The sequence below is a fragment of the Gymnogyps californianus genome, chromosome 11, assembly GCF_018139145.2.
Source record: "Gymnogyps californianus isolate 813 chromosome 11, ASM1813914v2, whole genome shotgun sequence".
NCBI classification, from domain to species: domain Eukaryota; kingdom Metazoa; phylum Chordata; class Aves; order Accipitriformes; family Cathartidae; genus Gymnogyps; species Gymnogyps californianus.
In genome coordinates, this window is record NC_059481.1 from 4,128,830 (window position 1) to 4,143,610 (window position 14,781).

General features: G+C 42.4%; 1 protein-coding gene across 1 annotated transcript; it reads left to right on the plus strand.

Annotated features, from left to right (window-relative positions):
• Nucleotides 1–5,121: 5,121 nt before the first annotated feature.
• On the plus strand, nt 5,122–13,850 carry CHRNA3 (cholinergic receptor nicotinic alpha 3 subunit). The gene is made up of 6 exons (XM_050903035.1): nt 5,122–5,193; nt 7,228–7,367; nt 7,445–7,489; nt 8,991–9,100; nt 10,333–11,344; nt 12,849–13,850. The coding sequence occupies exons 1-6, from the start codon at nt 5,139–5,141 to the stop codon at nt 12,975–12,977; spliced, it is 1,491 nt and encodes a 496-aa protein (XP_050758992.1). The 5' UTR covers nt 5,122–5,138; the 3' UTR covers nt 12,978–13,850.
• Nucleotides 13,851–14,781: the final 931 nt, after the last annotated feature.

Here is a 14,781-nt window from a genome sequence, read left to right on the forward strand (position 1 = left end):
TGAGAAACAGAGACATACTTCTGAGGTCACCACTAATAGGTTTCTCACCTTGCCATCTCTGATAGCTGATTGATCAACAGAGGCCAAATTAATATATGATAAACAAACATGTATATACTCTGTTCAATGATGAAATATAAATAAAATGTAAAATTTTCCTTTATATAGATTTAGTCCTGAAATGTTCCTGCAGCTTTAACAGCTCATGTAACTGGGGTTCATATACACTTTCATGAATCTAAGGCTAAGAGCACAGGAAAGCGTCTAGAGAAGACAAGTGTGAAAGGCAGCCAGAATGAGGAGACGACACCTGAGAACAAACAGACCTGCATGTTTTGCTGGGGAGATTTTAATGCGGATTTAAGTATAATCCTCCACAAATTAGCTAGGAAAGCACATAACGCATGTACAGTCTTAAAGTCTTTGGCAAAGGACAGATCAAGGCCCCAGAATCCCGTCACAGGACAATCCCACCACACTTTGTTCCAGGTAGCTTGTAACCTGCAAAAAGAAAAGTGGGCTCCTGGCATTTTTCAAGCTAAACCAATCTCATCTTTTCCTTGAGGTGTTGTCAGAACACATAACAATTTTACCACCATTGATAGGTACAACGAATGACTGGTGAACAAACTGTTAAAATCCTCTACTACTTGTGAAGGGGGTTTGAGGCTCACCTGTCCCAGGGGAGGATTAGCTGACACCTAAACCTGTGTTCTTCAACAAGCCACAGACGAAGACAGCTCCAGCTCTATTTGCCCTCATCAAAACTGAGATACATCTCTACCTACATCACCATTCCCAGGCAGCTACAGATAACTACACAGATTTAGACATGCCAAAACTGCTACACCAACACCTTTCCAATTGTTCTGAGCAACTCCGGGACCTTTGCTGATTCCTGTGTTCACTCCTCCCTGCCCGTGCGCTGAAGTCCTCAGCACTGCTGCCACATGCTCCCCCACCCCACACACCCACCCCTGAGCACTGGAAGGGCTCTCCCGGCGGCCTGACACGGCCTGGTGCACAGCAGCCTAGTAAAGCTACAATGAAAAAGTATCAGAAGTGGGGTGGGTGAGGCTATGTGAGCAGCAGCAGCATCTCCCTTTGGTCATATGCTAGAAGAAGGAATGGTTGTAACACTGTCATCTTCCCTTCCATTCCCCCTCCTCTATGCGCTGTAACTGTGTCCATCACTGAAGACAGGGTAAGAAGGTGAAGGATTACTGTAGGACAGCCCTATTAATGCAGGTGTGCCCTGTGACCATAGAAGCTGCTGCATCCTCCTCTCCCAGGGGGTGGCAATGCTCTGGTCATCTCCCCAAACATTAACCGTTCTGGACTTTTCCCATGGTGACTGGTGAGCGGTGTAAAGTTCAAATGGGTCAAGCCTGCCTTCCCCGCCTCAAATGTCGTCGCCTTCTTCTCAAACCTAGACAGCAGAGTTATTTCTCTGCAGGCAACTGGAACAACAGCTGTGAGATGAGATGGGGCACAGGCAGCCCGTTGGGAGCAGAGGGGTGCCTTCACCCACGCAGGGAGATGCTCCTCTATGTTAGGTTCCATGCCAGGAGCTGACGTGGCACAGAACATCACAAGCACACATGCACACACTGCCCCAGCTGCTAAGCAGCTTTTTCTGCTTACAGAGAAGCCAGAGGGAAGCCAGGGCAGCTGCCAGCACTGCGCAGACAGTGTAAAGGTGAAGCCCCTTTAAATCCCACAATAACTCTGAACAGTGAATCTGAAAGAGGCAGCACAGACCTCAGCACAGACTTAAGCGCTCTTGTGAGAGCGTGAGAAGGCAGAGGGACTCACCCAGCCAAGCAACCAAGGATTCAGCAAGTCAGCTGCAGACCCTGCAGGCCACCCCACTGGCACTGGACCTGTGCAGAACAGAGACCCCTCTCTCTGCTCTTTTCACCCAGCACCAACAGCACTTTTGGCTCAGCCCCCTCTCCCCGGTCCCTTCTTCTTCTTCCTACCCTCCCCCTCACTGCCTGAATGCAACTAAAATGAGGCCTCCAGTACTCCCATCTTATAGTTTGCCTTATCTTTATGAGCAGTAATGACTGATAATGCTTGGCTCTGTAACTGCAGCCTTCAGCTGAATTATCCCCAGCATAGACAAAAGTTTTAGAAAGGATTTGGCAGCTCAGCTAGCAGCTAACACAGAGCACAGGCAGATGGAAGCCTCAGACTTGACAAACCCAGAAAAAGCTTTCAAAAGGCATATCACTGGCCCCAGGGAGATCCCTGCAGAACTAGAGCTCCTCATCCAGGAAATGGTGGGCTCTGGTGCTTTCCATACACTGTGGCCACCTTATTCCTTTTTTAATCACGAGTGAAGCAATATACTCTTCCCTAGTTATGTTCTTGGAAACCACCACTGTATTTTTAAAGTTACCAGAAATAATTCAATCCATAGCAAACTTCAGAACGGAAGATTTCACCCAAAGTCCTAAAATTTTGAAAAATCTGACCTCCTAAAACTGTGTTTTCAAAATGGGAAATGCTATTTTTGCCTAACCCTCAGCAGGTCCACCTACGTAATACATAGAACTGTTCCCAGTTTAAGTTGTCAAAGAATTGTATGGTTTTCTGCTTTGATTTTTTGGCAAAATTTCAAAAATAAAAGATTTCTGGAGAAAAGGAAACATTAAAAATGTCATCTTGCAGGCTAATATGAATATGATAAGGTCCCAGTTCATCAAATAAAATAAACTTCAACATTCCCACTTTTCAGGCTTTTTACAGTAACGCTTTTCATTAAAAAAAGAACAGTGGTCATTCAAAATGTATTTTTCACTAAAACTGTTTTGCAGTGGCAGTGTGCAACCAGCCTTTGCTTCCCTACTAGTGAGGAAAACCTCTGTTGGCTTCCTCCCCATTCCCTACCATTACAAAACTCTTCAACCCTGACCAATCCTGTCTTCCGTCAGAACACATAGAAGTGCCACCACACAAGTACCGTCTGCGTCCAGGTGAGTTTATTTGGGACTGTTTCTGCACCCCTGCAGCCACAGCAAACTAGAAATACCAGTGCTGTTGGCTTTTTATAGAGGGAGCATCAATACCCCAGATCAAGGTGGGAAAATATTCTTTTCCTCATCACCTGAGTTGATTAAGATTTGATCTTAACAAATCTTAACAAAGCAAAACACCTCTAAAAGTGGCATGTTTATTAAAAAGCAAAGGCTACGTAGTTTGTTACTGCAGATCTTCTTGGGTAGATCAGCTTCCCCCTACCCATACAAATTCTTCTTCTATGTAGTTCTGCAATGCAGTCATGGTGACGTGTTCTTATCACATCTCTCTCCCTAGCCATAAAAATAATCCTACCACAAACCTGAGCTGATTTCATCAGGAGTTCCAGCATCTGATGTTAGAAACAAAATATCTGCACATACAAACACCACTGAAAACTTCAGTAACTAGGCAAATTAAGCTAAAATACCTGTATTTCTTGACGCAATGGCTCTTTGCTGCCTCTGCAGATCAGATGTTTCCAAATTATTCAGGTTTAAGCGCTGACATTTGTGGAACATGGGTTATGATCTGATCTTTGAAGCTTTAGCTCATTTCTAGTTGGGACTAAAAAGAAACAAACAAAAATCTTAGTTGTAATGTTGCTTATACATGGAAACCAAGAAGGCAGAAAGGGAAAACATCTAGTCTCAATGACCTGGAAAGGCAAAAAAATGTATCCACAAAGGGTTAAGCTGAAAGACCAAGCGGCCAAGTTCTCTGGAAAAAAGAAATAAAATCAAATTGACAGTAAAGCCTATTTCCTCCAAGCTAATAGAATTACAGAAATTATCATAAGAGCATGTGTCTGGGGATGGAGTGAATGATGCTCTGAGAGATAGGGCAAACAGGATAAACAAGCTCTGTGCCAAGAGCCGCTGAGCTGAACCCAGTCTGGTGCTCTTTCTCCCAGTGCTGCCTCTTAACACAGTGCCAAATGTGGTCATCGTTTATCCTTCCCTAACGGCAGGGAGTGAAGCACCTACTCGGTGCTCCCTCTCATCATTTCCAAAAACGAGAGTGGAATCCCACATTTTTCTCTCTCCCCCTCCTCCCTCTGCACAGACTGCCCAGATGTGTGCAACAACCACTGCATGCATGAGCCTTGCATTACCTGGTCATTCGGGGGGGGGGGGGGGGGGGGGCAGAAAGTGATATATAAGTTAACAAGGAAGCTGATGGGCACCTGGGGAATGAGCCACTTCGCAAATCATGATTTTATGATTGAACTTCAAACACAACTCCCCATTCTCCCCCATCTCCTTCCTCCTGAACAATAAGGTTTTGTGGGATCAAGCTGGGATCCTACGCTTTTATTCCCCTTCCTAAATTTCACCTTTCTAATCCATGAAAGCAGGAACGGTCCAAAGACAGTTATTCTCAAGAGTTTGGTCAAGTTTGATCTCCAACTCAACTCCCTGACTCTTGCCGGATCCCAGCTGCTATGTATATTGCTCTGGGCTTAGATCCTGTCAACAGTTATACATGCCTTTACTCCTGGGAATAGCACATCCTTTTTATACAGTCAAGCACCTAGCATGTGCGCTTGCAAGATGAGACACAGGCAGGAAAAAAACCTCAACATTAACAGCATAATTGGAAATTCAGGTCCCATGATCTCAGTTCACTGCTAAATCAGGCATCCCTAATGTCAATATCCATTTCAGCTCAATTCAATTATAAAATTTTTATTAATTAAACTTTGCCTAGTAGACTGGCATGAGCTTCTGACAGAGAAGGATCCTGTATAGCAGCTGACTGGAAAAACCTTTAGCATTGTCAGATTACCAGGTTCATTTATGCACCAGTTTAAGGACTCTTGTCTGTTATGCTTGCCAGAAGACTGCTCTTTGCCTACAATAACATCTGTTTTGCCTGCAATTTATTTGCTGTTTCCAATGCTCTGACAGCCTGGGTAGCTAGAAAGGGGGCAGCACAACAAACCTAATGGGAGCTCACTGCGCAGAACTGTGTTCAGGGTCCTGCCGTCTGCTGCTTCCAGGCATTTCACGCATCAGAGGAGCAGAGCTCTCTGTACTTCCTATGCTCATACAATCCTGGCAGCTAAGCTCATCTTCAACAGCCTCTGTCGACAGGCAGTAATTCATAACACCATGGAGAGCATGCACGCTCTCCTTCTAACTGCTGCTGTTTGCTTTCTCTGTCAAGGTGAGTGATTCTTAATTTGTTTATTCTTTGTTGGTGAAGGGGGGGTTGAAAAGGTGAACAGGAGATGGCTTTGGTGCAAATTATTTTTAAGAAGTGTTGAAGCTCACTCCAAACTAATGGATAAACGTACAGAATCCTAGTACAGCTCTTTTTGTTACGTAGTTTGTTGTTTGGGTTTTTTTTTTAATTTATCCTTGTAAAGTAGTTAAGTAGTCCTGATTCAAGATGCCAAACAGGACACACAACGCTATTTTAACGTTAAGAAGAGAAAGAACCTTACATGTAAAGGCGTGGTTTTACATATTGTAGAGAAGATCACAAGAAAGTGACAATATTAAACAGCTTTAAATATGTGCTGCAAACAGTGCACCTTCTCTCTGCAGACATGAAAGCAGCAAAACATTTAAATAAAAAAAACCCTTAATGCACTTCTCTAGATACAGTGGATTCTAGATTTAATTAGAGTGCTGGTGACATGTAAAAAGGCTGGCAATTTGGGATTGACTATAATAGAGAGTCATTAAGATCTAGCTTTAAAATTATTTACCTGAAAGGTTTGGGAGCATTTATTCCAGGAAATCTTGATCTGAGAGATATGAGATATCAATAAATAATAAGGGCAAGGCTAGCAGTTAAGAAGCGTGAAAGAAGTGTGTTCATCTTTTAGCTAACAAGTTGGCTTGAATGATTTCACTAATCTGAAAATAAAATTGCCCTCCAAGTGGACAAGAAAAGGGGAGAGGGGGAAAAAAAGAAAAAAAAGAAGAAAAAAAAAGAAAAAAAAGAGCTTTTAGCTAAATAGTTTCACATGAGGGGGACCCTCTTGTCTTAGGGAGAAGGGAGCTCTTACAAAGATCAGAAAGTAACACCTGCTTTGTGAAACACTATAGATCAGATACTTCTGCCTCCCACCTCTTTCTCTACTGAAAAACAACTGTCTGGCAAATAATAAACATGTCCTTGCAAATATCTGTTGATTCATATTTGTGTTTCAAAGGAACTGTAGAGTATGATCAACAGACTTCACTTCTGTGCTTTTGCCAAATTCACAGTGTCATCCATAAATGACAAAACAGGCCTTTTTCTCTTTTTCAGTTAGAGTGCTTGAGAATGTGTTGTCCAGAAGAGAGTTTAAGAGAGAGGCCCCTAAAAATAAAAGGCCATTGCCTTTTAAATAGTGTCCAGCTGTCAGGATGGCTATTACCTAGCTAGCTCCAAGAGTAAAAAGGTAATGTGAAATACAGGCTCTCACATCTCATCCTGAAACTGTTGAAAGACCTTGTTGCTTAAGAATTTCAGTTTGCAGCTTTTCTGTTGGCCACAGGGCACCATGAACAACAGTTATCAGTGGCAAAACAGACAATAGGAATATATTATAAATAAAAATTACTTAGAATAATAAATGGATAATTAGCACATTTCTTTGAATGTGCTGAAAAGTCTTTGAATATAACGGTTAATCAATTTTTAACCCTTTTTTTCATATTTTAGCAAGCAGGCTGTTATCATCACTATAATCACGCAATCATGACTCAGACTAGAAAGCAGAATTCTCATTTCCTGGGAATCCTCCTATTGCAAAATGCTCCCACAGCTTATAAGCAGCTTGGTCTGTCGGGTTACACTTTTCCCTTCCTCTGCTCCACACCCCTGCAGCTTCGGCAGGTCTAGGGGGACTAGGCCTGTGAGGGGAAAGTGCTTTTGCACCTCCAGTCCTTCAGTAACTCCCTGAAACTATTTTTTTAACCCATTTGCAGAGATGCATGTGAGAAAAACTCTGTCATAGCATTGCCTTTCATTGCGTTCCTTCTCCCAGCCTAAGCGATTGCCAATCATGACACACTACTACCCACTTACGCGAGGCTTGGCCTTTCCCCACGCATCACACGGATGCTAAGCACTTAATACACAGCAAGACAGGTACCAAAAGCGGCATTGCCGCCTGCTCCGGCCAAGCCTCCCCACGCGGGGTGCTGCTTGCCGCGGAGGCCGCGCCTGCCCCGGCGGCCGCTGACCCCGCCATGCCCTCCGCAGGCTGCGGCAGCTCCGAGGCCGAGCACCGGCTCTACGCGGCCCTCTTCGAGAGCTACAACCAGTTCGTCCGTCCCGTCAAGAATGTCTCGGACCCCGTCATCATCCAGTTCGAGGTGTCCATGTCTCAGCTGGTGAAGGTGGTGAGTACCCGCCCCGCCGGGGCGCCCGCGGGCGACGGGAGGGCCGGCGCCTCTCCCGACACACCTCTGTTTTCCAGGATGAAGTCAACCAGATAATGGAAACCAACTTGTGGCTGAAACACGTAAGTAGAGCTCCCTCATAGCCCAGACGGCACCAACTCACCTCCTCCCAAGCGCGGGAGGTGGTCCCCAGTCCGGGCGGGGGGACCCCAGCCCTCACGGGCCGCGCCAGGGGCCGGAAGAGCCGTCCGCCCAGCGAGGCGTCTGCGGGCTCCCGGGAGCACCGGGCTCGCCGGGCCAGCGCCAGGCCCCCCTCCCTCGGGGCAAAGCCGCAGCCTAGGGAGGCATCACGGGCACAGGCAAGGCCCCCACCGGCGCCCGGGGCGCCGCTCGCCGGCGGCAACGCCGCCGCGACGCCCTCCCCGACGCGCTGCTGCCCCCCAGCGGCGCGCGGCAGCCGCGGAGCGCTGAGGGACGCTTCCCGCCGCGGGCGCCGGCATCGACACCGCGCGGCAGAACCCGCCGCCACACCGGGCCGCCCGCCTCAGCGGCGGGCCGCCGCCGCACGCCCGGCCTGCCCCCGGCCGGAGGGGAGGGGAGGGGAGGGGAGCAGCGCTGCCCGGCCCTGCTCTGCCCGGCCCTCCGCGACGCCTGCCCGGACAGGGCTAGGGCCCGGCCCGGGCGGACCCCCTGCAAGGGGGCACCTCCCACCTCGTTAACTGACCGGCCAAAACAACGTCGTCGTTGCCACCGACCCCTCCGCCTTTCTGTCTCACCGACTCTGGGTGCTGCAGCATTGAAATACGGACCTGGCTCGGGGTGCAGCTGTTACACTCAGGTTGTGAGTCGTCAGCTGCAGCCCTAACTCTCCTACACTTCATGTAGTCGCTAAATACTATATTTTTGCTCTGAAGACTCCCAAATACGCTGCCTTGGCAGACACCGATGCAGAGCAAGCACCTCAGCACAGAGGTCCCACATAGCATCGCTTGGTGCTGTTTAGCTCCCAGAAAGTGAGAACAAACCAAAAACGTTGACTTCACTTAAAAGGGTCTTTATGGGTTAAAAATGCAGTTACTCACTGTAATAACCGATTTAATTCCCTGCTTCAGCTTAATATTCAACTTTGTTAAACTGGGGTTTAACGAGCCCTAACGAGCAAGACTGTTACTTAACTGAGCAATGACACCCTGCAGCTCTTTCTAACCCATCTGCCCAGGGTCCTTCACTCAATGCTCTCACCTAGCACCAGAGCCTCCTATGAATTTGTTTTCACCATCTCACAGATACCTGGCTTTTTGAGACCTAAGTTATTACTAAAGTCCTACACTCTCTGGCAAGAGAGCATCTTATTCCCTCTTTCACCTTGTTTCAACTGCTGAGTAGACACTCCTGGGACATGGAGTCACACATGTCTAAGTTGTATCTAGACCAATAGGCCCACCCACCAGCTCCATGTGAATAAACACCAGAAATATGTGCTTGTTAAAGAAACATCTAATCATTGTAACATCCAAAATAAAGCAACCCTAGAAGTGAAATGACAGCACTTGGTTTGAGTCTAGTCCGTTGAATTTCAATTTCTTCACAAACCTAACATAGACTCATTTCTTCCATAATTAGATCTGGAATGATTACAAGCTTCGGTGGAATCCAGCAGACTATGGAGGTGCTGAATTCATCCGAGTACCATCTGGCCAGATCTGGAAGCCAGATATCGTTTTATATAACAAGTAAGACTCTTGCATATTTATCTTCTTAATTCGGGTAGAAGGGAGGTGATGTTACTAGTTTAAAAAAAATCAGCAGCAGGTTCACGGAATGAACTGAAAAAGCCTACTTTTCAACATGCCTGTGTCCCACATCTCCCTATTGCTGTACTATGCTCTGTGGCATCTACATCAGCATCACTGGGCAGGAGCCAGCTCCTAACCTGGAGCCGCAAGTGGGCAGGCCAAAGGGAACTTTGCTTTTCCCCTTCACAAGCCCCCACTTTTACTATTATTTTTACAAATTATTTGTCTACAAAGGAGGTGGCAAGAAATTCCCTTAGACTGGAGAGTTCGTGTCTGTGAGTCAGACCTTTAACTGAAAAAAACTGCTTTTTATCAGTTAAACTCACAAATTGACACCTTTACAATAATAGTGTTGACATATAAAAGCCACAGGTGAAGTTTACTTTGGGTGTCAGTTTCTGAGACTGTGAGGAGCCAAACCATAGCTAAATGGATCCCCCTGCTATGTAGGGAAGCAGTTCTCAGTGAAATGGACTTAGCTACACAGATCCAAAACTTGGGTCTATGGAACAACGGTGGTGCCACTCCTTTTCTAACTGTGGCCTTAAAACTTTAAATTACCTTTTTAGTTCTACTTTTTCATATAAACAACTGAAATTGTCACACGGATCTTATATGATCCGTGTGATCAGGATAGCAATGTGGGACTTAAAAACCCCTCACCAAATACACTCCTTATGCAAAGATGTACCCCAACCCTAATCCATCTTTCCATATTTACTACCTGCACTGTCCACAGAAGACGTGGGAATACCAGTACTGCAGGTATCCTCTTATCAGCCCTTGGGTTCTGATGTGCTTGATCTAGAACAGAATAGAATAAAATAGTTCAGTTGGAAGGGACCTACAATGATCATCTACTCGAACTGCCATTTGCAATCTCCTATTTGCTGGTTTGAATATTGATTGCACTGACCCGTGTTATTATAAGGGAGAATATTTCCTTTCAAATCCTCCATGGTAAATTTATACAGCTGTTTATTTCCGTTTAACTATGCAAATTTATGACTACCGCTGACTCAGTCCTGCACATGCAATTCAGCTCCATGTCAACATGTAATTGCTGACTTTCCCAAAACAGGTTAAAGAGTTAATGTATATGATCTGAATGTATGAAACTACCTGGAGTAGTTGCATTCTAATTTTTCTTATTTTTATTTGCTTTACAGTGCAGTTGGGGATTTCCAGGTTGATGACAAGACAAAGGCCCTATTAAAATACACGGGTGATGTGACCTGGATACCTCCAGCTATATTTAAAAGCTCGTGTAAAATAGATGTAACCTACTTCCCATTTGACTATCAGAACTGCACCATGAAGTTTGGTTCCTGGTCTTATGATAAAGCCAAAATTGACTTAGTTTTAATTGGCTCTACAATGAACCTGAAAGATTACTGGGAGAGTGGAGAATGGGCTATTATTAAAGCTCCTGGGTATAAACATGACATCAAATACAACTGCTGTGAAGAGATATATCCAGACATCACATATTCTCTTTACATTAGGCGTTTACCTTTATTTTACACTATCAATATGATTATTCCATGTCTGCTGATTTCTTTTCTGACTGTATTAGTTTTCTATTTGCCTTCAGACTGTGGTGAGAAGGTGACACTCTGCATATCAGTCCTTCTATCTTTAACAGTGTTCCTTCTTGTTATCACAGAAACCATACCTTCTACTTCCCTGGTAATTCCACTTATTGGGGAATACCTCCTTTTCACCATGATATTTGTAACTCTATCTATTGTCATTACGGTATTTGTACTTAACGTGCACTACAGAACACCCAAGACACACACAATGCCTGTGTGGGTGAGAACCATTTTCTTGAACTTACTTCCCAGGATCATGTTTATGACAAGGCCTGCCAGTGATGAAGAGAATAATCAGAAGCCAAAACCATTTTTCACTTCTGAGTTTTCAAACTTAAATTGCTTCAACAGTTCTGAAACCAAATGCTGCAAAGATGGCTTTGTATGTCAAGATATGGCATGCAGCTGTTGTCAGTATCAACGAATGAAGTTCTCGGATTTCAGTGGCAATCTCACAAGAAGTTCAAGCTCTGAGTCTGTAGATCCTCTGTTTTCATTTTCAGTTCTGTCACCAGAAATGAGAGATGCTATTGAAAGTGTTAAATACATTGCAGAAAATATGAAAATGCAGAATGAAGCAAAAGAGGTAAGAACATATTTTACTATTACTCAAACTGCAGATACCATTTGCCATTAGTGTGTTTTGTGAGAAAAAGGAATCTCACCCCCCCCCAAAAAAAAAGAAAAAGAAAAAAATGACAACACAGACCATTATTTTATACAAGTAAATTACCCAAGCTGTATTACAAATATGTGCAATTTTGAATGTAGATAATTTTGGAGAGCAGCTCTGTTGCACAACGTTCTCTTTATTGACAACACATACACTGAGTGAAGCATGTTAAGGTAACCACTGCTAGGAAAACATACTTGAGTATCCATCCTGCAAGATTCAGAGTGAGGATTTTCCAAGTTATAATCTTAATACTGGAATTTGCTGACTCTATGGCCTTTAGAAAGTTACATTCTCCTCCCACAGCTTACCATCAATAACAAAGAACGAACGTCCTTCACAGTGATGACGTTGCTTATTCTGCTGCTGCTGCAGAGTAAAGTGCCGTAGCTAAATGAGACAACTGCTACAAGACGGGGACCATCATCTTTCATAAAACTGCATCTTGATGCAATAAAAAAAAAAATTAAAGTTTTATCATGTTCCTCAAACATACTAAGAGCAGTAGCCACACCACCACAATCATCAGTGAATTTAAATCCTCTGCAGTATGGCACGTAAAGTTAAAATGAAGTTATTTTGTTTATGCTGAAATCAGAACTTTATTTAGAATTAATTGATATGAAAATATGGGGTTGTTTTGGTTTTTTTTAAGTCTGCCTTAACAAACAAGTTCTAAGCTAAAAAGCACAAAATTTCAAAAACAGCAAATGCATTGTTCATTTATTAGCCTTCCTGAAGAAAAATGAAGTAAAAATTTAAATTGTAATCTCAAGAGTAACTAAAATGATCACCTAATGTAGTTACTATTAATATATAACACATATAATACTTAAGTATCACTCTTGTTATAATGCCCACTGTAAAAAAAAAAAAAATTTTTTTTAGAAGAATCTGTTTTTTGGAAACTTGTTTCCCTCTCTACATGGAAGGTAAGGAGATGAATTTTACATCATGCATGAGAACAATCAAATTTCAGTACTACATAAGAAACGTACCAAATAATTATACACCAATTAACCTTTGTCTTTTTACATACTGCCTAAAGACCAGTAGGAGCAGTCTGTTTCAGTAAAGTTTTCTGGACAAACCTGATCACCTAAGAACGTGAAGCTTTTCACTTTCATTTTTGGCATACAGAAGAGAAGTTGTATCTCGTGAAGTCCAGTGTCTTGGTGAACAACTTTTTGTATTTCAAGTAGCAGCTTTTGGCTTTGCCACAAATAGCATATTCAAATAAAGCTTCTTCAAGATTAATTCATTTGTCAATGAAACCAGAGATATGCAAGTTGTGCATATATGAAAGACATCTACATATAGAAAAAAACCTGTGCTTCCTATATAAAATAGTACTAACTGCTAATGCAAGTTATTCGTCTAATAAACATGCCTACTTGCTATTCAATTTATTTTTCAGATTCAGGATGACTGGAAATACGTTGCCATGGTAATCGATCGTATTTTTCTATGGGTTTTCATCCTGGTATGTATTCTAGGAACAGCAGGATTGTTTTTACAACCTTTGATGGCTGGAGATGAAATGTAAAGATTAAATACAATGTTGTGAAATCAAATAAAACTTTTGCCAACCAACTCTGCACCCCCACCCCAGCACCTGATGTCTCTTCTTTGTGTAATAGAATAAGGATCTCTCTTGACCTCAACTTTGCTTGACCAAGGCGGCTTTATTAAAAATGTGAGAACATGAAAAAAAAAATATTTTGAACCTTTACGACAACTACTCTCAAAGTAATATGAGCTATGCTTGACAGCTACTTTTTGCAATAACTAGAAAAGAGGTAGGTAGTAAATTAAACTTTATAGGAATGGTTTAAGAAGGGGTTGATAAAGAAATTGAAAACTACATGAATATTTGGAAAGTCAAGACAGGTTGAATACTTTGGGCTATTAGATTCGTTGCCACGAGTCTGGTGCCAAGTGTCTTCAGACCATGACAGGATCTTCTGGCAATAAGTTCATACTGAGTTCAATGAATGCCCTCATGAAGACAAAATGGTTTAAGAAGCATCCACACCAAATTGCTAGAACACAGACATTGCCTCCTGCCATGGTGTATAAACCGACTCAAACAGTGGGAGGAAAGGACCATGGGCAGATTTATTACAACAGGAAAACAAATAGGTAAATAATAGATGATGGTAATAAAGCAGCCATAACGTAAACTCTGTGCATCCCCATATTTCAATGTATGAGAAGACTGTCAGAAAAAAAAAAAGCTACTCAAACCTAATAATGTTTAACACTGTGTACAAGTAAAGCACATACTAAGATGCAGTCTGCAGGTTATGCAAAGGATCAAAATACTTTGATAGGATAGTTTGGATACAGAAGCATCCTGCTACAGTGAAGTGTTTTATGACAAGGGAAGGCAGGTAGATACAAAATAGTCCTGTAAAGTATGGTGAAATTGCTTCTTAGGCATACTTTTTTTTTTTTTTTTTAAATCAGTAGCTGCAGAAAATTTAAGAGCATGAATAAAGAATGCAACAAAATACTGTAATGAGAAAATATTTTGTAAAAATATGAACTGTTCTCTCTGTACCAAACTGGAGACCTTTTGGTAATACAGTGTATCAAGTGATGTAACATTTATGAAAATAAAGAGAATCAAGCTGTTGAAAATTGTGCTTTTTTTTTTTTTTTCATTTATTTTGACTGAGTGACAAAAACTTATATAAAGTAGCATCAGCTACAGTTCAACACATTCAGAAACAAGTTACGTAAGTAAAGGTCCATGCTTCTGAGTCTATTAAAATTATTTTGTTTCAGACACACCTGATAAGCTGAAGACCCCAAGGATTCTAGTTTCAGCTATCTTATCTGTATTTATCATGATCAGATTGTAGAAGTGACTAAAAGAAATTCATGCTTTTGCAAAAATATAAAGACTGGGACTCCATTGGCCAATATGCTGCCAATCACCTTATGATATAGTTGAGCAGTCTACAGACATCATTTAACAAGGGGAAAGAGATGAGGTGGGGAGTTAAAAAAAGTAATATATATAGCTAATCTATAGTTTTACTTACTTTGCTTTTTGTTCAGTTAAGAGTAAATGTCAGTAATTCAAACCCAAGGAGGACTACAAAAAGAAATTTTGCATTTAAAGAGGAAATAAGATATCTAAAATATTTCTATTTCTGCAACTTCCACACAGAGAAAGTCACTGATGCATTGTTTAATCTTAGTAATACTGAGAAAGTTAAAATTATTAATGGATTAAATCAGATAATCTTTGCAAATTCACCTTTAAAATTAATTATGATAGGAATAGAGGAAATATGGATATCCAATGCCAGATGTAATTGTATAACTGAAGAGGAAGAGTG